We start from the raw sequence: 23447 nt of genomic DNA, 5'->3' as shown, positions 1-23447 counted from the left end.
CCAAGGCCGTAGCCGTGCGTGCAAGCCTGGTGGCTTTTGCTGTGCATCTGCCAGACAGCCCGCAAGTGTCCCCATCTGAAACTCGGGGGAAGAAAGGGCCTCAGCCCCGATCCTCCGCGTGCCAGGTTCCTCCAGCACAGGCACCCTGGGCTCGGCTCGCCCCGTCCCTCAGGGCCTCCTGGGGCCGCAGCGCCGTGGGGCACAGCCGTGCCGGCGGCTGTGCTTGAGCAATAGCCGCATTTCACAAGCGCATGGTTTGGGGATGTTGCCTCTGGCAACCAGGGCTTCCCTGGATCCAGCACGAGATCTGCCTGCATCAGCTGCAGCGGGTTTCCTGTGCCTGCTCGGCCGCTTCCCCAACGGGAAATGAAAGTAACTTAAATCACTTCTTCTTCCCCTGCCTCCCTCCTGCAGCCTTGGAGAGGGTCCGGCCAGCCCCGCTCTGCCTGCTGCGGGCCATGGGGGTGCTGCCCCCTCGCCCCTGCCTGGCTGCACCCAGCACCCGTCTCCAGCTGCCGTGAGCCCAAGAGCTGTGACATGTCCGGGCCCCAGAAGTTTTGCATCTGTGGCTTGTTCCTGGTGCGCTGGACGTCTCCTCCCCTGCACGGCTGCTCTGCGATGGAGCCCCGTGCCTGGGGCTGGAGGTGCAGGGCACCCTGCCCATTTCATCACCCCCAGCAGCAGGGCTGGCAGACGGCTCGGGGGCACCCCGGGCTGTTCCCAGCCTTTGCTCGGTGAAGGCAGGGCAGGCAGTGAGAACGTAGCCCCATCAAACGTGGCTGGCAGAGCTGAACCCGTGCCCACGGCAGGTCTGCTTCGCTGAGTACCTGCCTCTGCTGCAGGCAGGGACCGTTTGCACCTGATGGAGAGCTGGAAACTGAGCTGTCACCTCCTGGTTTTCACTATCCCTTCCCTGCCTGCGAGGAGAGGCAGCGGGTGTGCGGCTGGGTGCAGGTGTGCCGTGCCATAGGCGCGGGTGCCACCGGTGCAGAGCGGGGCGGTGGCCAAGCAGGAAGCCCTGGGGCTGCGGGGGACGCCCTGTGCGGGCTGCGGCAGCGGCTCTGCACATCTCCCTCGCCTGTGGTTCCTGTTTCGGCACTGATATAAAGTCGGTGTGGGCAGGGAGAGCCTGGCAGCAGTGCGGCACCGCGGGGCAGCCAGGATGGGAGCGCAGAGCCTGGCGGTGGCTTGCGGGATGCTGGCTTTGTGCTTGGCACTCGCCGGGACTACCAACCCCGGCTTCGTGGCGAGGATCACCCAGGCAGGCTTGGACTATGGTGGGTTCAGCTTCTGGTTTCCCGCCTTGCAGGTGTGCTGGTGGCTGAGGTGTGGAGCTGGGCGCTTGCTTGGAGAGCATGGGGTCCTGGGGCAGGATGGGGGGAGCCTCGGCCGTGGGTGCTGAATGCGCCATGGCCCAGGGCTTCCCGCTGAGGCCCCCCTCTGCCTCCCCCCGCCCCGGAGCCCCTGCAGAGGCACGGGGGTGCCCGGCCCAGCGGGGGTCTCGGGGGGCTGCGCCCAGGCAGTGTCGGGGGAGGCACGGGGCTGGAGGGTCCTGCTCTCATGGCACGTGTCCGGGCAGCCGAGCCGTGAGCCCTGGAGGAGCGAGCTACGGAGGAGAGGAGGTGGGGAGCTGCAGGAGGGGGCAGTGACGGAGATAGATGGGCCCCGTGCTGGTTTTATTGAGGCAGGCAGAGCCCCGGCTCCAGCGGAGCGCTGTTATGGATTGAAATACACTGTGTGAGAAACAGCTCATTTACCCGGCAGCTCTGCCAGCCGCACAGGAGAGGACGTGACTCCCTTTCCCAGATGGATGCAGGGATGCAGCACCCCTTCATGCCGTGCTGCTCCCTGGGACGTGTTCTCCCTCGGACGTGCGCTCCCTCTGGCTTTGTCCACCGGTGCTGGGCGCGGAGCAGCGCGGTGCCCAGGACCTCCTGCGCACCTCGCACAGTGCCCAGCCCAGAGATCGAGGACTGGGACCTCTCCCTGCTTTCCGTGGGCCTGGCCACCACCTTCCCCTGGGGCAAGTGGGCAGGCGTCAGGCAGTTGCCCGTGTGCTCACGCGATTAGCTTTAAAGATAGCCTGGGAGGTGGAAAGCAGCCAGGCCATCGCCTGGATGTGTCCTTTAACCTTTTTGCTGTGCGCCCGGTGCGTGTTCCCAGCTCCCGTAGGAAGCGCGTGGGGGTGACGCTCTCCCTCTGTCCCTGCAGCCCATCAGCAGGGGATCGCGGTCCTGGAGAAGGAGCTGGTCCAGCTGAAGCTGCCGGACATCTCGGGTGACTATCGTGTCCGGCACGTGGGCAAGGTGCACTATGAGCTCTCCAGGTGAGCTGTGCCAGCGCCCCAGAGCGGCTCGCTGCCCCCCCAGCCCTCGCGAGGGGCAGGAGGGGTGGGGGAGGACGGGGAGCCCCCAGAGCAGCGAGGACTGTCCTGTCCCCTCCGCACCTCCCTGAGATGTCGGCCCTGTCCTCAGTGCAGGCAGAGATGCTTCTGCTTCACCCTCCTGCCCAAAGGGGAAAAAGGGAACTGGGGTGACAGCACTTGGTGTGGGCGGATTTTGCGCAGTTGAAGCCCAGGCGGTGGAGGTGGCCTTGCCCAGGGCAGCGGGGCGCCCGTCCCCCCGCGGAGCAGGAGCCCAGCCCCTGCAGAGATCCCAGCTCCTCGCTGCCCTGTTGCACCTCTCCGCTCCCACTGCGCAGGGCTTCGAGCCCCTCTTTGGTGGCTGCAGGGACCACGTTTCCAAAGGCGCCGTTTTGCCCTGCGCGTCCCTGCCAGGCATCGCTTTGCCGCGCCAGGACGGGAGCTGGGGATGCTGCCGGCGTGGTGGCCCCGCTCCCTCCCTCCCCAGCCGCGTGCCCGGGGGTGAGGCACCCCCTCTCAAGTGCCTTTTCTCGTTATTTATTTATTTATTTATTTATCCATTTATTTATTTATTTTTAGTTTGGACCTTCGCAGTTTCCACTTGCCGTACTCGCGGATTTCCCTGGTCCCCAACGTGGGCCTGCAGGTCTCCATCTCCAACGCCTTTGCCGAGGTGGACGGGAACTGGCGGGTGAAGATACACTTCATGTGCGTGCCCGGCTGCCCCTCTCCCTGCTCGGGCGCTTCGCTCTGCGTCTCCCTCTCGGGGTTTGGATGGGTTTTTTCTCCTCGCCCTCTCCCTTGTGTCTGGGTAGCTGTTGCTTTGCTCTTTCCAGATGTGCTGACTTGTCTTTCCCGCAGCCAGGCTGCAGCCGCTGTATTCCCGATGCACATCTGGGAGCCCCTCGCCCTGGGGGAGCCTGCCAGGTCCCCCTCCACGCCGGGAGCCCTCGGAGCTGGCCAGGCAGTGGTTGCAAGTGGTTGGGGAGACAACGTGAAAGCCACCTCCCCTCTTGGGGCACCTGGGGGTGTGAGGGACGGTCCCGCGTGCTTGCACTGGGGAGCACCTTCCTGAGCACCCACAGGGACAGACCTGAGCCGGGACCGGGGGTGGGCAGAGGCTGCTGCCACTCGTACAGGCACTGAGACGGGTAAAGCAGGGTGGGAGGCGAGCACAATGTGGACGATGGAGGAGCTGTGCATCAGCTCTCCTGTCTCTCTCCCATCTCCCTCACTTGCTCTCAGCCCTCTATTTAAAGGTTACCTCTCCTAGTTTATGTTCCAGTGAAATTTGGTTTCCCCGAGTTTAAAAACTTTCCCGGTCTCCTCTGGATGCTGAGTACAAGGGAGTGCCTGAGCTAGACAGAGCCATCCCAAAGTTGATTTGGGCAGGATCAGGACTTGGCATTGAGAAATGTCCCTTTCTCGTCCTCCTCTCCCTGCAGCCGAGACCACGGTTCATTTGACCTGAAGGTGGAGAACATCTATATCAAAATCAACCTGAAGCTGGGCAGCGACACCTCTGGGAAACCCACCATTGACACCTCCGACTGCAGCACCCGCATCTCCCGAGTCCGGGTACACTTTTCGGGCAAGTTTGGGTACGTAACTTCACTGTGCAGGCCTAGAAATGCTGCGGGTTAGCCCGTCTGCCACGGGAACGTGGCTTCCAGGCCCTGGTGCAAGGAGTAAGATGTTGGCATATCTGTAGTCCCTTGGAGGCTGCCCCTTCCGCCCGCAGGTGCCCGCGCTGGCACACCGCTGGTCAGCTCCCGCTGGGCTCTTGCGATATACTTCTCGTTCAGATGTGCAACTGAACGAACTTAAATCTGGCCTGAGTTTGTCCTGCTGTGGCTGCACGTTGAGGAAGAGCGAAGGCAGTCACTAGACTTGCGTGTGCATGGTTTACAAGCAGGTCCGTTTGCCAATGTAAGCCCCGAGGCAAAGCTAGACACCAGCCTGGCGTGGGAATGACGTTCCCCGGTGTTCCGGAATCCAGTGTCTCCCTGTCCTGGCAAATGCTTCTGCAGCAGCCTCTGAGCTCAAGGACTCCTCTCTGGTTCTCTCTGCAGGTGGCTTTACAACATCTTCCATAGCGTTATTGAGTCCAGATTCCGGAAGATCTTGGAGGGCAAGGTAGGTGAGCCAAGGAGGGCAGAGCTCCGGGTTTTCCGGTGGTCGTTAGCCCTCCTTGAGGCTGATGGGCTAGAAGGATCAGAGCGCGTGTAGGGATTTCACTAGACCCAGAGCACACGGGCACGTTACCAATTTGGTGAAAACTGGAGGAATGGGCATTGCTAACTGCAGTCTCTGCAGCATCGTGTGGCTGGATTTGAAACCTGCAGCCTCTGCCAAAGCGCAGCGTAATTGGTTCCTAATTAACAAAGACTTTTCTTTCCATGTGGTCAGTTAATTCGATCTTATACCTCGGCCAAACCCACTGTAACAGAGGAAACCTGATCAGAGCTGTCCTCTAAATGGCCGCACTCCCGTATGCTTTGGGGAGCAATGGGGGAGAAATCCTCATTCCTGGATTTCGGACACTTGCCATCTTGTTTTAACGGGGTGCGTCAGGGAGGCCCTGGCACCGGCCGCCCCGTACAAAAGCCTACGTGCAGGAGACCTGCAACAAGACATGGAAACAAGCTGTTAGCAGTAATTACTACAAGGCTAACTGGCACGAGTTACAGCCTCCCTGGATGTGAACCTTGCTCAGGAAGGAAGCAGTTGGAGAACAGGCAAATCCCGCTCCCGTGGCAGACCCCAGCCTGCCCAGGAGCTGTTCCCGATGCCGTGTAGTGGCTTTCCCGAGGCCGCCGGGAGCAGCGGCAGCAGATGGGCTGGCAGCAGGAGCGAAGCTGGGGCTCCAAGGCCTTTTCTGCTGTTTTGCCTCCTGGAAGGAGGGCAGCTCCGGGACTCTGAGGGAAGCTCTGCTCGCCCTGCAGCGTGTCCAAGCCCCCTTTGCCCAGCGCACGTTCCTCACTGCCTTTCTCCATGTGCGAGATGGCGCTGGGGTGACGGGCAGGAGAGGGCAGGGGATGGGAATGTGCTGCACCGGGACCCCAAGGCACAGCCCGGTCCCAGCCCAGCTCCAGCCCTGGCAGCCCACGTCTGCCTCCTGCTCTTGCTGCACGAGCCCGAACGGTCCTCGTGCCCCCAGCGCCAGGGGACACGGTCACTGGGATCACGGCTGCATTTGCCCATCTGCAGCTCCATCCTCCCAGGCAGTGATGGGGCGTTTCCAGGACAGACAGACGAATGTCAGCTGGGCACAGGGAAGAGCAGCAATCTTCTGTCGATAAGGGCATGCCCAAGGCGCCGTCCCTCCTCTTCCTCCCCAGCAGCAGAGCTCTGCATCTCACTGTCAGCTGCTGCGGGCTGGATGCCCGGTCAGACAGATGATGGCCCGATCCTGCCTGGCGATTCCTGTGCCATTATAGGGAAATCATTGGAAGAGAGCTTGTGCAGATTATCTCAGCCATCTGCAGGACTGTGCCCTGCAGGAAATATCCCGGGTCAGTGCTTAGCCTGCAATTAAATCCCCGACTAATGCAGAGGCCTCACCCGTGGATGACAGTGGCAGAGGGATTTGCTTTTCTGTCCTGGCAGCTGAGCTGTGGGAACTCAGGAGAGCTCTGCTTTGTGGGTGCAATTGGTGCTCCTGCCCCCGCAGGGTGGGTTAACTCTTTCAGCTGCTCTGCTTCGGCTAAGCCGTGGCTGCTCAGCACAACTCATTTCAGCATGGCCACAGGAAAAGTCTGAGGGCAGACGTGCAAGTCGTTCCCAGGGCCTCCGTGGAGCTGAACTGTGGGTGGGGAGCTTGCTGCAAGCAGATATTTGCAGGTACAAACCCTGCTTGTGTTTTGGACACTTCATTAATGTGCTGCCTGATGAGTAGAGACAAACGCCATTGTGTGCTCTTTCATTTAAGCAGGTTTTTGCAAGGAAAAAAACCAGCACCGGGCAGCAAAGCAGAGCGCGGCTGAGGCTTTGACCCGGGCGATGGGCACCGGCCGCCCCCGGCAGAGCTGCCCTCGCTCAGCTTCGCTGCCTTCCTTTCCCGCAGGTCTGTGAGAACGTGGTCAGCTCTGTGCGCAGCGAGCTCCAGCCGTACCTCCAGACCCTGCCAGGTACCAGGCGGGGGCTGCACGGGGTTTTAGGAGCGTTTCTTCCGAGCATTTCCCAGCCGCGAGGGCAGTGCTTTACCTCACGCCCAGTCCCCATTTCCTCGTATTTCTGCACCCAAGCTGGGAGCTGGGGAACACCACGCGAGCAGAGACTTGTCACTGCGCACCCCGTCTGGCCACGCACGCCCCCTCCAACGAGCTGTGCGCTGGCGGGAGCAGGGGCTGCCTTAGCCAGGGGACCCAGGCTGTTCCTCGGATCCAGGAGTTAGCCTGCATGGCTGAGACTCTCTCAGGAGGGAAATGTGATTTTTGCTTCTAAACAGAAGCAAGCACACCTGAAGCTGGTACTGAGCTGTTGCATCGGGAAGCCCGGGCACGGCACTGTCTGGATGCCAGTGGAGGCAATCTGCTGCCGGCTTTCCCACGCCATCTCCCTCTCGCTCATCTGTCTGTCCCGTGTTTTACAGTCACAGCCAGGATAGATGCCATGGCTGGCATCGATTACTCCTTGGTGGCACCCCCAACTGCTACTGCCCAGTCCCTGGACGTGGACCTGAAGGTGAGAGGCTGCCCTGGGAAAGCCTGCGTTGGCTGATGCCATCGCCGCAGGCGGGTGGGGAACCAGGTTTAGGTACCTCCTGCAAATGCTGTTTCCCAGCTCGGGTCAGCGGGTGAGTCCCACCACCCTCTGCTCTCCTGCTTCACCTCTCTCCCTCCTCCCAGGGCGAATTCTTCTCCCTGGCCCACCGCTCCGCCGTCCCCTTCTCTCCGCTGGCGCTGTCCTTCCCTCCGGATCATGACCGCATGGTTTACTTCGGGGCCTCCAGCTACTTCTTCAACACAGCCGGCTTTGCCTACCACGCAGCCGGGGCGCTGGTCTTCGAAATCACAGACTCCATGGTGAGCAGCGCAGGTGGGAGGGGGGCTGTCCCCGCGCCTCTGGGCAGCGGGTTCAGGGTGCAGAGGAGCGCTGGTGGCAGCCCGTGGTCTCGGAGGTCCCCGGCTTCCCCAGCGAGCTGCCCGGGGGCTGAGAGCGGGGGCTGCGGGATGGGGCTGGGGCCGTCCGGCACGGCAGCGCGTGGGGCGGGATGGCTGATCTCACCGCGGGCTTGGCCGTGCCGTGTCGCCCCGGTGTGACTGTTCTCCCCCCGCAGATCCCAAAGGACATTGAATTCCACTTGAAAACCTCCACCTTCTCAGCCTTCGTTCCCCAGGTGAGTGGGCCAGCCCTGTCTCCCCAGAGCTCCTGCCACGCACAGCCGGGGGCTTGCTTTGTGCAAGGTGGTCTCCCCCAGGAACTGGGGTTTGTGCTGCTGTCCCTACCCTCTCCCTGCTCCTCTGCAGCTAGAGACAATGTACCCAGACATGCCGATGAAGCTCAGGCTGTCCACCTCCTCCGCCCCGTTCCTGAACATCGGACCAGGGGGGCTCTCGCTCAAGCCTGTTGTGGATATCCAGGCTTATGCCATCCTTCCCGACTCCAGCCTGGCTCCTCTCTTCCTCCTCAGCCTGGTGAGTTCGGGCACAGTCTGTGGTGGTGACTGTGGTCCTGGCGGGCAGCTCCCAGTGCAGCCACAGCCCTGGCTGGCGCGGTGCGGTCAGTGAGCGCTCCCCTGAATCTCAGTGGGGCAAAGATGGGAGTTTGAGCTGTGCACTGTCCTCCTGCTGTGTTCAGCAATGCTGAGCCCTTGCTGCCGAGCTCCTGCCAGGAGAGGTGCCGGATGCTGTCCGAAACCAGCCCAGTCCTGGTGCGGTGGGGGTGTCCCCAACAGAAAAATACTCGAGCTGACAAATGTCAGGTTTAACGCTGTGTGCAAACATGCCCCGGGACGGGCAGTGGCCCCGCTGCGTTTCAGCTGGTTGGAGCTGTCCCCCTGGGTGTCTGGTTTGGGGTGAGGTGGGCTGAGCACTGCCAGAGCTCTGCACTCTCTCCCCAGACAGGCAACGTGTCCGCCGTCATCGACATGAAATCCAGCCACATAGTGGGAAACCTGACGGTGGGCAGGTATGGAGGGGGAGCAGTGCAGGAGGGTGGCTGGGGCTGGGCTCCAGGGGATAGAGGCGAGGTGGGGAGGTCCTGGGGATGGGGACCTGGTGCAGAGGGGATGAGCTGGGGCTGGAGGGAGCGGGAGCCGCGTGGCCATCGGCAGGCGGCACCGAGGTGGGAGCCGCTCCCTCCGTTGGGACAGCCTTCACAGCACCGCTTCTGTCTGCGCAGGATGAAGCTCTCTCTGAAGCATTCGGACGTTGGCACTTTCCAGGTATGCTACCCTCGGCCATGACCAGAGCCCCCAGCATGGGGGCCAAGGAGAGCCTCATTCCCCCCTGCCCCCAACATGGGACCTGGGGGGGCACCCAGGACCCCACACTAACCCCAGGGACACCTCCTGCCTCAGCCTGCGAGACTGGGACAGGATGCAGAGCCAGATCCCATTGCCTTTCTCACCCCTATGCTTCCTACCTCACCAGCGTGCCCAGACAAAGCCGCCAGTTTCTGGTGAAGCCTGTGCCCATCCCAGCTCCTTATCTCTTTTTCTTCTCCTAATTATCCTCCAGTGCCTGGTCACCTGCTCTCCTGCAAGCTAAAGCTCTTTTCCTTCCCCCTCTCTCTGCTCCCCAGGTGCGAACGCTGCAGTCCATAATGAACATACTTGCTTCCAGTATCCTGCTCCCACGTCTTAATGGTGAGAACCTGCTGCAGGGAATGGGGGTGCTGGGGTAGTTGCTGGCCAGGTCGCTCTGTCCAAGCAGGCCCAGCTTGATAATTAAATCCCTGTTGCCAAGCCTGATCAGTGGATAAAGCCTGCGGTGAGTGCAGGATACAGCAGTTAAAAGCGCCCGGTGGAGGCAGGCTGTGGGCAGCGGCGTGCGGGAGCCTCTCGGTGCTGTGACATGCATCCAGCAGTGAACACACTGGAAAAAATGAGCACGACGCACATCCTAATGCTTTCCAGACCCTCTCCCTTGCTCGCTGCTTCTCATGACGCCCCAGCACATGGGGCCCGAGCGGGGCTGGCGGGGGAGCGGCGCGGCACAACGTGCAGCCCCCAGCCCTTCGGTGGAGCTTGGGGGGAACGGCCTCTGCCTGCCCCAGGAGCAGCGGGGGCGAGGAGGGGGCTGGGGAAGGAGGTGGCCAGCTGCTTTGCACAGCCTATGCTCCCATTCCCATCCCAACACGGCCACGTGTGTTGTCTCTTCCAGCCAGGTTAGATCAGGGCTTCCCTCTGCCGCTGCCGGACAGGATACAGCTCTTCAATGTCCTTGTGCAGTTTCACCAGGTGAGTGAGGGGGAGCACCCAGCCCCGGCCAGAGCCCACTGGGCCACGGCCGAGCCCCCCGCCTGCCGGCACGGCGTGCAGACCCAGTTCGCCCACCCGCGCGGGGTGACAGCGGGCAGGAGGGTACGCTCGGCCGGGCTCCCAGCGGCACAGCTGCACACTGGAGCCCCGCTTTCCCCATCTGCACAGTGGAGGTCTGGGCTCTGCACCCCCAGGGCAGCACCACGTCATTCTCCAGTTCTTAAACCCGGGGCCTGAATTTCCCACGATGCTTTTTATAGCACGCGCAGCTCTGCGGCAGCGAGTGGGACGCTGCCCGCGAGCGCAGAGCCGCTGCCGCCGGACGCATCTGCCTGCGGCGGGACAGGCAGCGCTGCCAGGCTCGGTGGAAGGAGCCCTGCCAGGTCCTGGGGAGCGGAGAAAGCCCCTGTTGCGGGAGGCCTTGGGGTGCTGCTACAGGGACGCTGAATATTTATTGTGGGGCACGGCTGGGAAATGTCCTCGCAGCCCTTCCAGGGCCCAGGCGAGGCACAGGGGCTGGCGAAACCGTGCGTGCCCAGCCGCCCTCCCTGCCCGGGGCGCGGCGGCTGCCCGGGCCCGTCGCAGCCCCCGCTTTCTCTTTTTCTCCCAGAATTTCCTGCTGCTGGGAGCAGACGTTCGCTACCAGCCCCGGGGACGGCGATAAGGCGACCAGAGGGACCCCCAGCACCAAACCCGCCCCCTTCGCCCCCTCCCTCCCCCCGCCAGAGCTGAACACGACCGCGGCCGGGGCAGGAGCACCCCGGGGGCTGAGCCCCTCGTCCCCCGCCGGGGCCTCGCCCAGGGCTACCGGGAGCTGCGTGCCCCTGGCCTCCGACCCCTCCCCTCCCGCTTCTGCTGCCTGGCGGCAGCTGGTGGCAATAAAGGCGGCGGCTGTGCTGGTCTCCTCTCTCCGCGCCATCGGTCCCTCGCCTCGCCCTCCGCACCGGGCCGGGGCTGCCAGGAGCCCCCCCGGGGGAGGGCGCCCGGGAACGCCCGGTTCGGCTATTTTTACCCCTGCGGTCGCGGCAAAGCACCACGGACCAGCGTGTTTTCAACGTTATTTCGCTCCTCCGCGGCGGGGCCGTGCCCGGCAGCGGGGCGGGCTCGGCGGAACCGCGGCGGGGCGGAACGCAGCGCCGAGGGGCGGGGGCGCGGCGGGGCCCGGTTTGGCGGCGCACAGCGGGGCCGCCCTCTCCCCGTTCGCGCTCGTTCGCGCCCCTTCCCGCCCCGTCCGTCCCGCAAAGCGCTCCGCCGGCCGTCGCCGTGGCAACGCGGCCTGGCCCCGGGGCCTGGCGCCGCCATGCTGCTCTGGAGGCGAGCGCTGCGGGCCGCCGGGCTCCTCCGCTCGGCCGCCGCCGCCCCCCGCCCCGGGGCCGCCCGCCGAGCGCGCTGCGGGCCGGGCGAGCGGCCGGCGGGGCGCGGGGCCGCGCTGCCCGCGGGGCCGGACCTGCGGCACTTCCTGAGGGGGGCCGCCGCCGGGGAGCCGCGGCCCGAGCCGCAGCCAGGCTCTGCCCCCGGGACCGGGAAAGGTCTGTGCTGCCGCCGCCCCTCCGCGGGCGCTGCCGACCCCTGCGCGGCGGCCCGGGGGCCGTGGCGTTACTGCCAGGCCGAGGCCAGCCGGTAGGGCTGGTGGGGTCAGGGGTGCCCTGCAGCCCGAGCGGGGGAAACGGGTTGTTTGGGTGCTTTCGGGGCCCAGAAGGTCATTTTGATGCTGGAAGAAGTCCAGCTCTTTGGCCACGTCCCACTGGTGTCTGCCCCCGCCATGAGGATGCTTGGGGAGCGGATTGCTCTGGCACCTCGCCACAGTCCACGTGCTGGCTGTCAGCCGGGGCTGTGGTAGAGCTTTCAGGCGGTGATGCCTTGGGGAGGGGCGTTTTCACTGCACTCAATGTTATATCTCAGTAATAACACAGCTTCTGCTTCTCTGCAAGCCATAGTCCAGCCCTGTCGTGTTGGAGTGACGTGCTCCGAGGCACTCGGGTTTCCCAGTGCCGCTAGCAGAGTCTGTCTTTATTTTTGGTCTGTCCTTTCTGCATAGGCTGCAAGCGAAGGTAGCTTTTGTGCTGCTTGCCTGGGTCTCTCCAGCGGTGGGACTGAAGGTTCCTTCCTATGGAAGAGCTCATAGAAACAGGTTGTAGATGAGAGCGCCGAGGCAGGCTTCTGCGTCACACCGCCTTTGTTGCAGTGTACCTGGAGACGTATGGCTGCCAGATGAACGTCAATGACACGGAGATCGCCTGGGCCATCCTGCAGAAGAATGGCTACGCAAGGACGAAGGACTTGGATGAGGTAAGGCACCGCAGCAGCCCTCCTTTAGCGCAGGTCTGCGAGGGCATCGCGCCGCTGCTGTGCCTGCGAGTCCCAGGTTTGTCTGGAGTGCAGTCCTGCAGGATGCTGTCATTTTTGCAGTCTAAGTTCTGCGCAGTAAGGGAAGCTACTTAACAAACGTGCTAGAAAACTGTGGGTTATTTTTTTTCCTTAAACTGCTGGGTTTCCTCTCAGTTGGAGAGCGATTGGACACAGCGGGATGCTCCTGACTCATCTTTGGCTGAGTTTACTTCTACCATTCAGTGAAAGACTCTGCTTGTCTTCTGCTGGTTTCTTGCACCTTTGTTTGTTGAAACCCACTGTGTGCTTGGGCAGAGCTTTTTCACTGAGTTAAGTGAGTTTTATAGTCTGCCTCTTCAGGTTACCCGTGCAGGGCATGAGTACTTGTTGTTTGGTTTTTACAAATTCTTCTTCCTTTTTTGTTGTTTTCAATTTAGGCAGACGTGATTCTCCTTGTCACCTGTTCGGTGAGGTAAGGAAACTTTTGTCACTGCTGGTTTTGGACAGTTTTTAAGGAATTACCATTTGAAAAACAAGGCAATAAATGTGTGCGGAAAAGAGCATGAGGATGTGACACTGCCCGTTTAGTTGAGGGCAGAGCTAGCTGATGCTACAATGTATAGCATTAATTGTGCTATGAATTGCTCTTCTATATCGCGAGAAGCTGCTCTTCGGTAGCGTAAGCTCTGTGTATGTGTCGTGGGCCGGTAAAGACCCGCACAGATCTGTGCTTTATCAATTTTTAATTTTTGTTTTTTATTCTGTCTTCTCTTGAACTGCCTGCCTCTCTAGTACAGAGTCTGTACTTCAAAAATTTGGGAAATAAGTTTAGGGGCAATTTGGGATATAAATATATAGGGAACTTTGCTTGTTTTTTCTGAATGCAGAAGATACCAAATGCGCGTTGTCACTTGCAAGGTAGCTCCTGTTGGCTGGCTAAGGCAGGCTTTCCCCGTAAGCGCTTAGTCCCTGAGTTGTTTCTGCAGTGCAGGTGCTCCCAAGCGAGCGAAAAGATAGTAGATAAGATAGAGTCAAGACATAATCCACAGACCACAAACAGCAAAGTGCCATCACATCCATCAGGCGGATGATTCCCTGTCTTTAGTTGAATTCTCCTCTCAAAGCACTTGGGCTGTTTCACGTTGGGGGACTGTTACAGTGCAACAATCGGAATAACCACCCTTTTCCTGGCTTCCCAGGGAGAAGGCAGAGCAGGCTATCTGGAATCGCTTGCGGCACCTCAAGGCGCTGAAAGCCCGGCGGCAGCAGGCTCGCTTACCTCTCCGCATTGGGATTCTAGGTACCGGGCGGGACGCGCAGCAGTGGGTAGCGCACGCTGTTGTGCCACATCCCATCGTGCTGCGTTTCGTCTTCCCCTCTGGCGGCAGCAAGCCTTTTCTGCAGGGTGAAAGCAGCTAGTGAGGGGGTGCAGAGGTGTAATGGCGGGTGGGCGCTTCCTCACAAGGACCCTTCTCCTTTGGCGGCAGGATGCATGGCCGAGAGGCTTAAGGAGGAGATTCTGCACAGGGAGAAGCTAGTCGATATCGTGGCAGGCCCTGATGCGTATCGTGACCTTCCCCGGCTGCTGGCCGTGGCAGAGTCTGGCCAGCAAGCTGCTAATGTCCTGCTATCGCTAGATGAGACTTATGCAGATATTCTGCCTGTCCAGACTAGCGCAGGTGGCACGACGGCGTTTGTGTAAGTACCGTTTTTTCCTGTGTGTGTTTCTGTGGTTCTGGTTTGGAAATACTGCTGTGCAGAACAGACGTGTCGGTGACAGCAGCTACCCAAGAGATGCAACGCCTGGTTGCACTCGCTCCCGGCAGCCCAGAGGCAGGAGTCCACCAGACTGTGTGTTTGCTGCTTCTTTACTGTCTGACTGAGCCCTGGAGAGACTGCTGCGTGCTCTGGCTGTCTGCGGGCTTCTCTGGCTCTCCTTTGAGAATGTCGATTGTCTAAGCCTGGTGTTGCACCGAGTGATTTCTGTCCCACTGACGTCTGTGCCTTTCTAAAGTCTGTGCCTCTCTCATCTTCTGCCTTCTGCTATGTCCTGCCCTAAGTTCTCCTATGTAATTCTTCCAATCCTCCATGCATTGTAACTTCTGTTGGTTTTGTTTCGATTTGTCCAGTTTGGATAATAAGATTCCCAAACACGAAATCAAGCTCCGCTCAGCGTGTCAGCTCTGGCTGGAGCGGTGTGTAAGGGGAAGCTGCAGAGCTGCGGTCGGAGCTGGTGCTGTGTGTGCTGCAGGCCAAGGGAGTTGGCTGAAGGCAGCAGTGCTGGGCCAGGTCAAAGCAGGGCAGGATGCAACACGGACGATTCTTCCGGAGCGATCGTAGTATGACCTGTGCTTTACCTCCGGGCAGATCTATCATGCGGGGCTGTGACAACATGTGCAGCTATTGCATCGTGCCCTTCACCCGTGGCCGTGAGAGGAGCCGCCCCATCGCGTCCATCCTGCAGGAAGTGAGGATGCTTTCGGATCAGGTGAGGCACAGCCTCCTTCCCACCCGTCCCAAACCGTGGGAGGAAGGATGGTGCTCAGTGAAAGTGTTTTTGGTGATACCTTTGAGCAATGGCACCACCGTTATCTGTGGAGATGAGGTTACGGCAGGGTTCCACCAGTGGCTTTTTGATTCCCCTTGTAATACTCTGAGACAGATAAGGAAGGGAGGGCTTCCCTTGGAGACTCCTCCCTGAAGTAAGAGTAAAACTGTGGCTGCCCTTGCAGCTTAGCCATCCCGACCGGGTTATATTTTTTCCTCTCTGTTTATTTTTGTAGGGAGTGAAAGAAGTGACCCTTTTGGGTCAGAACGTCAACAGCTTTCGAGACATGTCTGAGGTGCAGTTTCAATCAGCTGCAGCCCCAGTCCTCAGTCGTGGCTTTAGCACAGTCTACAAAGCTAAACCTGGAGGCTTGCGCTTTGCACATCTTCTAGACCAGGTTTCTAGAATTGATCCAGAAATGAGGATCCGTTTCACCTCTCCACACCCCAAGGATTTTCCTGATGAGGCAAGTGTAAGATAAACACCTGGACCTCGGCTTGCAGGCAGGCAGGCAGCTCCGAACTGCTAGATGTAGGCTGTGCTTCCTTCCCAAAGGGAACGCGGGATCACAGAATGGGAACAGCAGCTCCTGGGAGGGGGAGTGTTTGTGCTAAAGCTGGCAGGTTTGCAGTTTGCTGGCTGTTACCTGGGGAAGACTCTTCCCCTTGGCATCCTGGTAGAGTTGATCTGTCTGTGATGTCGTCTCCTGATTGCCCATCGCAGGTCCTGCAGCTTATCCAGGAGCGACACAACATCTGCAAACAGCTTCACCTCCCAGCCCAGAGTGGAAGCACGCGAGTGCTGGAGGCCATGCGACGAGGGTGAGCGATCGCCACGGGGAGTCCTGTGCCCTACTCTCTGATTTAGGGGGCTGGTTTCTCCTCATCGATGTTGTGGTTTTCTGATTAACGAATCCATGTGTTGTTCATTGCAGATACACAAGGGAAGCATATTTAGAGCTTGTACACCATGTGCGTGAGTGCATTCCAGGTAGGGGCTCCCTTTAGCTTCGTCTGAGCTCAGCACAGCTGTATCTTACTGTCCTTTCTTGAGTGAAGTGTTCGTCTCTTCCTTGAGGGAAGTGTAAAGCTGCGTCTCTGTTACAGGAGTGAGCTTGAGCAGCGATTTCATTGCTGGCTTCTGTGGAGAGACGGAAGAAGATCACCAGCAGACCGTGTCCTTGCTGCGGGAAGTCCGCTACAACGTAGGATTCCTGTTTGCCTACAGCATGAGACAGGTGAGTGCAGAACCTGATGGAGAAGACTTTTATCTCTGGGTATCTCACCTAATTCCTGAGTGCTGATTCTCACAAGAAGACACTTAAAAAAAAAAAAAAAAAAAAAAAAAGCTATTGAAAAGAATACCTAAAGACGTGGTATGTTGGTAGATTTTTTTGCCTGCATGCAGCGCTTCTGGGGTATGTGGTTCTGCAGGGGCCACCGTTGTGCCTGAAAGGCTTCCGTCTCCCTTGCCAGTGCGCCAGGGTTGAGTACTGACTGGGTGACCTGGTTCAGCAGGTGCTCCAGAGTCATTGCAATGAAGCAGCCGTGTCTGCGGAGACCTGGCTGCAGGTACATTTTTCTTTGCTGATGAGAAACTGTGTTGACGTACAGAGGCTCTGTCCATCGACTCTGGAGAGAAGTGGTGAATTTTCAGAAGGTATTTCCATGAGAAGAGTGGATAGGTGACAAATCTCCATTAGAATGCTCTCCAAAGTGTAAGATGCTGACAGGGAAGAGGACGGGAGGTTGGGAAGCATAAGGAAGCAAAGGAGTACAGATCACCTTTCAGCACATGGAACTAGGAGTAGTAGAATCCGTTGTCTGTCCTTGTGGACAGACGGGCAACAGACACATCTCACATAGGAGCTGCAGAACTGCTTCACACAGCCGCCGATACTCAGCGCCCTACATCAAACCTTCTGCCATAAAGGTGGTGCAGAAAGAATGTGAGGAACTCAAGGATATTGCTGGTGCTGAAAATGTTCCTTGAGATTGTAAAAACAAACTGTAATGTGTGGAGAGGTGTTGCTTGAAGAGCAGCCAAGCTGGCTGGGGTCAGACAAGGTTCTGATCTCAGGCTGCCTGGTTATTGAGGAGCCGCGCTTGCTTTGTCTGTTTGCAGAAAACCCGGGCATATCACCGGCTGCAAGACGACGTGCCTGCAGACATAAAAAAGAGGCGGCTAGAGGAGCTCATCACCGTCTTTCGAGAGGAGGCTGCAAGGGCAAACGAGGCGATGGTGGGCCAGTCTCAGCTGGTGCTGGTGGAGGGGGTGAGTGTGCCTGGAACAGAGCTGTCCTCCCCTCTTGCTGGCCAAGAGGCTCTTAGGCTGTACGCAGCAGTCATCGCCTCTGCCTTCCCTTCTCGCTTTCCCCACACAATCCTAGGACTCCAAGACCATGTCTGCACACTCAAGCAGACAGCCTGATTTTTCCAGAGCACTGAGCTGAGCGCAGGGGAATGGGATGGGTTAGAGACGTGTCTCTGGCCAAGCGCTGAGTTAGTGCAGGCTTTGAAATGCTGGCTTTGGGGTGTGGGTGTCACCCAGCAGCTCGGGCTATAGGACTTCGTTACACGGCATGCTTAACGGTGTGGAATGTGGATTTTAATACTGGCAATAGTGCTCAATTAATTCCTGAGGCAATAAAGCTCAGCAGTGAATCAGAGCTATTGCCATGCAGGTAATGTTCCCTGTCCTCCTTTCAGCCCAGCAAGCGCTCTGTCTCGGAGCTGTGTGGGAGGAATGACGGCAACATCAAGGTGATCTTCCCTGATGCCGAGATAGAGGATGCTGCGGGCTGCAAGGCTCTGGTCAGAGCCCAGCCAGGGGACTACGTGGTGGTGAAGGTGAACTGTCTCCAGTACTGGTTTTCTTGGGCTCTTTTTCTGGCACGGTGCTGTTCTCCAGAGCAGCTGCTGCCAGGAGAGCCTAAAATTAGAACGGATCCTCCTCAGCCTTTCTGTTCCTGAGGACGGTTGTGCTGTTTCTTTCAGGTGACCTCTGCCAGCTCTCAGACCTTGAGGGGAGCTCTGCTCTGCCGTACCACCCTCTCCCGCTCTGCAGCTTGTCCTTGAGGTACCCCTGCTGCCAGCGGAGAAAAGCAGCACATTTTCTCCAGGGAGAAACAAGGAAGTTTGGTCAAGTGGAGATGGGGTAGAAACAGGGAGATATATGTATATAAAAAAAAAATTATATATATATATAAATAATAATAATAAAAGATTATGTGTATATTTCAGTTTTGACAACAGCCTACCCCCCACAGATCTGTGCAAGTCTGTAGGCAAAAGGGATGGAAGCTGTGTATGGACTTGCCAAACCCAAGTGCTCTGTGGTCCTGTATTTTCACTTGCTGTCAGGCATGGCCCAGCCTTGCGGTGCTGCAGGTCTGTGCTCTGGCTTGGCTCACGTCCTCTAATGCAGCCCAGCCTGAGAAATTTATGGCTGCAGAGCAGGTCATTCCTACTAGCTCAGTTGAATTTAGGAGCTCTAAAAACTGGTAGTGCCTAGAAAACACAGCTCCAGTAACTGCTAGAGAACAGCAGGAGTACTGCCAAAGGGACAGCGAACTGAAAGAACAGGAGAAGATTGTGACGAATTCCTTCCAAATATTGGTAACTTCGCTATTTGCAAAATGCTTGGGAAGGGGAAGCAAGAACCTGCACCGTGCCTGCCTGATGGAATATGGCACCGAGCTGGGGAATATAAAATGGTGTTTAACGTGCATGAGTGATGCTTAATTTGTTGTATCTGAGGCCGAGGGAATGCAGCCTCGCACTGGGGATGTTTGGTTAGGTTAGAGAGGGAGGATTTCCCTGTCTCCAGGCCTGAGGTGGTGCATGGCTGCCAGCCCCGCGTTATCTTTAGCCTGTTAAAACTTCAGGTGCAGCTTTGTAATCCAAACATCTGGGATGTCCTTTCCTTCGCTCACTGGAGGAGAGGAATGGTTGTACCCGTTTAAATGGCCGGTAACCTCTCCGAGTGCCCCTGACGGTTCCTGGTTTTCGTCAGCCTGCAGCTGACCCTGGCTGCATCGTGTCGCATTCCAGCCCGGTCTGCTAAATTCAAACAAGTGCCTGTAACCTGCGCTTGTAGGTAAACTCTTAGGAGATGTGAGAAAGAATCACCCCTTTTAATGCAGATAATCATGTTGTTAGAAGAAAGCATTGTAAAAGGCTCTATGGAGTGACAAATTTTGAAGGAACAGCTGATCGACTCTGAATAGAGCAGTCGCTACATGAATTTGCAGAATTTTTAAATAAGTATGAAAGGGTTTTGCTAGAAAGTCTCTCTTGCTCAGCTCTTTCTGGGAGATAATTGTGTCTCTTTGAGAACAGCATAGTTCACTGAATATTCATTAGACCTTCATTTAAGAAACAAATACATTTTGCTTATTATCTCAGAGCTGATTCTCTTCTCATAGCAGTGGCTCTGCACAATCAGCACTGCTCGGAGTGGTTCTGGGGCGCCGACAAATGCGCAGTGCCCTTCTGCTCCCCTGCCTCCAGACGGGAAAGTGCCTTGGGCCCACGCTGGCAAACCAGGCCTTAGACCGCTGCTGCCCATCGTAAGCCTTCGGCCGGTGGGTTTTTAAGGAAGAGGCAGCGAGAAGCTGTTTGGTTTGAAATACCAAGGGAAGGAGCAGGATCTATAAGCATCATCCGTCAAAAGCGACAGCACGGAAGCCAACACGGGCTTGCTCATTAAAACAGCCGGGTACGCGGCCCAGTTCGAGCTGCCCTGCAGCGTCTCTTTCAGCGTACTTTTCCCATGCGTCCGTGGCGCAAGCCAGCACCCCCTGAGAGGGCTGGCACCCACCTCCCGCTGCTCCTTTTGACCGTCTCCCTGTTCCAAGTGATCAGTGCAGGCGGCCGCGTGCCCTCCCCGCTCCGTCCGGGTTTGAGGCCAGCTGCGGTCGTTTTACAATCATTATTTTAAGAGCAAGAGACTAATGAGGAGGAGAGCTGGGTTTTACATTTTGATGAGAAGGTGATAATGCTCACTGCACAGACTCCCCGAGGAGCCGTAGCGCTTACCATTTGCCTTGCCTCCTTAGTTTTTATAGGCCTCAGGAACGAAGGCTGAGGCCGTCAGGCAGCGAAGCATCCATTAGGAAGCGCTTACGGTGACCTTGGAGGCCGAGTTAGTCATTTGGCACTGCAGGAATGGTTTTTTTCTCGGGGGCTGGAGGGTGGGATGCGGTTTCTGTACCGCTTGTCAGATTTGCTCCCCGAATTCGGCAGTTGGGAAGGCTGAACCTGGGTCTCGTGTTCGTTCTGCCTCGTGCTCATTCTGGTACGTTTCTTTTCCCAGCCCGAGGAGGGTGAGGGTCCTGAACTCTGCAGGATTTCAAACCTCCCACCCCGCGGGAGGTTCGTGCCTGCGCCTTCTGCAACTGGAAGCTGAGGTGTTGTGGTGTTTCAGCATACCTCGGTGATGGAAGGGAGTAGTTTGGCTGGGGTCGCTGCTGTAAGACCGCTGTGGGTCCAAACCAAAATCCTGGTTAATGAAAACATGCACTGTACCTCTGCTCTGTAGAAACACGGATCCAGGAATCGGTACCCTGACTCGGTAGGAGCATGACTATCTGGGATTTGTTACCAGGAAAGAGGCCTGCTAGGTCTTTATTATCCAGAGCATAGTGTTTAAAAGCCTTAATTTCAACCAGTTTTGTAAGTGTCATCATAAGATACATTTTGTAATGAAGCTCAGTCCTCGTCTCCAGTATCCCAGGCTCTCGGAACAAGTTCTGATGCGTTCCCGAGGGGCCCCGGGAGGCAGCAGCCCTGTTGGAACTTGAAAGCTGGATCCTCGTCTTGTTCTTTTGGAAAAGAGCTGCAGTCAGCCCCTGCCAGGCTCCGCTTGCTTCTGGGCACAGGAGGAGATGGTCCTCGGAGGCAAAACGCTACCGGTTGGGTGCTGGGCGGCATTTTGTTTCAGGGATGACGCGGGAGTCTTCCTCAGGTCAGACCCACAACTCTCAATCCCTCCTCCCTGTGCAGCCCCAGCGTCGTTCCGGGCGCTCGGCCTTCCCCTATCTCCTCTCCTGGGATGGAAACCGCCGGCAAGGACACCACCAGACCAGAAGTCATCAGCCTCGGGAAGCAGGAAAAGAAAAGGAAAGAAAAAAGCATGTCAGAGCCGTGGAAGTATTTATTCACATGGTTTTGGGGTTATCTGCTTGCTCTTTCTGCTCTGTGGTTCCAAGTTTATATTCCCAGCATTGGGCAGAGAGGATTTCCCAAGTCGGGGAGACCGACCACCTTTTAGCCCTGCCCCGAGCCATTCCCACGAAATGCCGTGCTCGGGGCACGCCCTGGGAAAGGTAGCGGAAAAGCCACAGCAGCGATCTGCGTCCGGCGCCTTTCCTGAGGCAGGTTCTCCAGGTAAGGGCCAGGGGACTGAGGGGGTGTATGCGAAACGCGCGCAGCATCAGCATAAAACACCTTCAGGGCCGAGCCCAAGAGCCACGCTTGCCACGTGCGCAAGTAGACCGGGCTCATGAGAGCCTGTGGCCACGGTGGTGAACCCTCGCTTGCCATCGCGGCGAGGGCGCTGCAGGGGAAGGCGACGGCTCACCGGCAAGCAAACAGACCTGCTGAAAAGCTGGTTAAACCCCACCCGCTTGGAAAAAAGGCAGGCGGCCTCCGGCCAGCGCGAGCCGCTGGGGACTTCAGTCGGATGCGTGAACGGGACCCCAAAGGGCCCTCGGGGTGCTGCGGCTGCCAGAGCAAAGCAGCTCCAGGGACCCGTTCTCCGTCACACCGCTCTGACTCCCCGACTCCCTCGAGTCCCTCCTGATTTACGGCAGGATGGGGCCGGGCTGGTAGGTAAGCGTTAGATAGATCTTGGTGTTGCACAGCAGCTCACAACGCTGGTAACGGCAGCGGCAGCGCTCTGCCCTGTCCCACCGCCTCTCGCACAAGCGGGGAGGCGCGTCGGCCCCTCCAGCCTGTCCCACCGCTGCGAAGCATCAGGATTTCCCGGGGTTCTGCCTCCCGCGCTGGATGGGCCGAGCGGCACGGGAGGAGGTGCTGGGCTGTGGCTCCATCGGCACCCCGAGGGCTCGGCCAGCCCTTCGGGGGTGAGCAGAGCCCTGCCCAGCCTTGCCGCTCCGACGGCTCCCTCCTTCCCAGGCAGTTGTCCCAGGGTCCCTCTGGAGAGCACACAAACCTCTCTGCCTCCCTCCAGCCAGTCGTGCCCCTGTTACACCCATGGACAAACACCTAACGAGGCAGTTGGCAGATGAGTTTTCCGAGCACACACCCGAAGTGCTGGGATGACATTTACTTTCAAGCACTAGCCGTGCCCCGCGGCGTCTCCTGACACCGGGATTTCATAACACGCAACCCGCAGGCTTTCCTTTTCTGCTTGCGGTGGGTGTTGGGTGAGGCTGGACATCACCACGAACACACAAACAGCTTCACGTGGTAGAAAGGGTGCTGTCAGAGAGAACAAGAACCTGTTTGTTCTCCGGACGCCCGTCGCACCGCCCTGAAGAGCAAACCTGTCTGTCCCCAGGTCTTGGCTGTGCTTACGGAGAGGAGGGACAGACGGCAGCGGGCGCTCTGAGCCAGTGTTCATCTGCTCATCGCTGCCTTTTATTAGCCTAAGGACAATCTCAAAATAGATGTCCATCCTTGCCAACGCTGCCCCTCCCAGCCGTGCTCCCTTCTCCAAGTCTCTCTAAGCAGCCGAGGCAGAGCAGTTGGGTTTTTCCCAGTGCCAGCGCCGGCTGTGGCGTGTCACATCCTTCCCCAGAACCCCCAGTGGTCTGCAATCTGTTTTCCCTCTGAATATCAATGAAGTTGGAGGGAAAGATTGACGTTCTCCCTGATGGCAGCTTGTAAGCACAGTTTGCTTTAGGTCAGCCGAAGACCTCGGCTCTGCGGAAGCAGCGGCAGGTGACGAGAGGCAGCGACGCGCCCAGCAGCCTGCCGCGCTGCGCCGGGGGGACGTGCTCCCCTTCCCTTTTCTCGTGGGTTTTCACTTTAGCAGACAGGCTTCATGCACTTGCCAGCCCTTTTCCCCCAGGCCGCCTCCTCCTCCTCCTCCCTCCACCAGTACTGCTGGGGGTCCATGGAGGGTTCCTTCGGTGGCTGTTCATCACCATTGCTGAAGCTAGCTCTTCGCATAAAGCTTAGGGATTTAATGCAACATAAAGAACTTTAAAAAACGTTTTCCATTTCTAAAATTAGTTATATCTTTAGTTCACTCCTTTCTGGAACTGGCTGCAGTCCGGTTCCAGCAGGAAGGTTACGCCTGCTCCTAAACGCTCCTTCGCAGCTGATGGTGAGCTCTGCTGTGCTGGGAACACAGCGGGCTCTCCACCGCAGCAGCGGGGTCTCCACCGCAGCAGCGGGCTCTCCACCGCAGCAGCGGGCGGCTGCCGGGCCCTGCCACCTCCCCTGCATCCCCGCGGCCAGCCCCAAGCTGCTCTGCAGCCCACCCAGCGCCCGCTCCCGCCGGCAGCGCCGGGGCTGGTGCTTCCGTCTGTCCCAGACCCTTCCTGGAGCGCTTCGGGGCTCGCGGTGAATGCCAGCGGCAGAGGCACTGAGGGCGAGTGGCAGCTCCGGTTTTTCAGGGTTTTGTGGATTCAGCGTGTGTCTTACCGGGCTGTCACAGTAACTGCTGCTCCCCGGGGCCTGGGAGCCCTGTGGCTTTCCCTGCTCCCTCGTGAGCCATTTATTTCCTTTACTGACAGCTAACTATTGACTTCTCGTTCTCCTGAAGATGAGATGTCCCGTCTCATCAGGTTTAAATTAGTTTTATCTTTAGAC

At 58.5% G+C, this 23447-nt stretch overlaps 2 protein-coding genes across 2 annotated transcripts; both read left to right on the top strand.

Moving 5' to 3' along the window:
• Positions 1-1095: 1095 nt before the first annotated feature.
• Positions 1096-10480, top strand: LOC309596833 (bactericidal permeability-increasing protein-like). The gene is made up of 15 exons (XM_082325568.1): positions 1096-1277; positions 2212-2326; positions 2942-3070; positions 3808-3963; positions 4435-4498; positions 6429-6492; positions 6957-7048; positions 7213-7389; positions 7644-7703; positions 7834-8001; positions 8427-8494; positions 8708-8750; positions 9110-9173; positions 9691-9767; positions 10399-10480. Exons 1-15 carry the CDS (start codon positions 1163-1165, stop codon positions 10450-10452), a joined length of 1446 nt encoding a protein of 481 aa, XP_082181694.1. The 5' UTR covers positions 1096-1162; the 3' UTR covers positions 10453-10480.
• Positions 10481-11088: 608 nt separating this feature from the next.
• Positions 11089-17828, top strand: CDK5RAP1 (CDK5RAP1 mitochondrial tRNA methylthiotransferase; the record flags this gene model as incomplete). The annotated part of the gene is made up of 13 exons (XM_082325565.1): positions 11089-11317; positions 11974-12077; positions 12554-12588; positions 13316-13416; positions 13604-13814; positions 14484-14604; positions 14900-15130; positions 15388-15485; positions 15599-15654; positions 15771-15901; positions 16789-16938; positions 17373-17513; positions 17661-17828. 13 exons carry the CDS (start codon positions 11089-11091, stop codon positions 17739-17741), a joined length of 1689 nt encoding a protein of 562 aa, XP_082181691.1. The 3' UTR covers positions 17742-17828.
• Positions 17829-23447: the final 5619 nt, after the last annotated feature.

The sequence above is a fragment of the Platalea leucorodia genome (assembly GCF_965183815.1).
Source record: "Platalea leucorodia genome assembly, chromosome: 13".
Lineage (NCBI taxonomy): Eukaryota > Metazoa > Chordata > Aves > Pelecaniformes > Threskiornithidae > Platalea > Platalea leucorodia.
This window is presented reverse-complemented; position numbering and strand designations above follow the sequence as displayed.

What these genes read in the sequence shown, in the direction of transcription:
- LOC309596833 (XM_082325568.1), top strand. Translation starts at nt 1,163, where the DNA reads ATGGGAGCGCAGAGCCTGGCGGTGGCTTGCGGGATGCTGGCTTTGTGC. An exon ending in CGGGTGAAGATACACTTCAT is followed by an intron (nt 3,071 to 3,807) that starts GTGCGTGCCCGG and finishes CTCTCCCTGCAG; the next exon opens with CCGAGACCACGGTTCATTTG. An exon ending in CGGACGTTGGCACTTTCCAG is followed by an intron (nt 8,751 to 9,109) that starts GTATGCTACCCT and finishes TCTGCTCCCCAG; the next exon opens with GTGCGAACGCTGCAGTCCAT.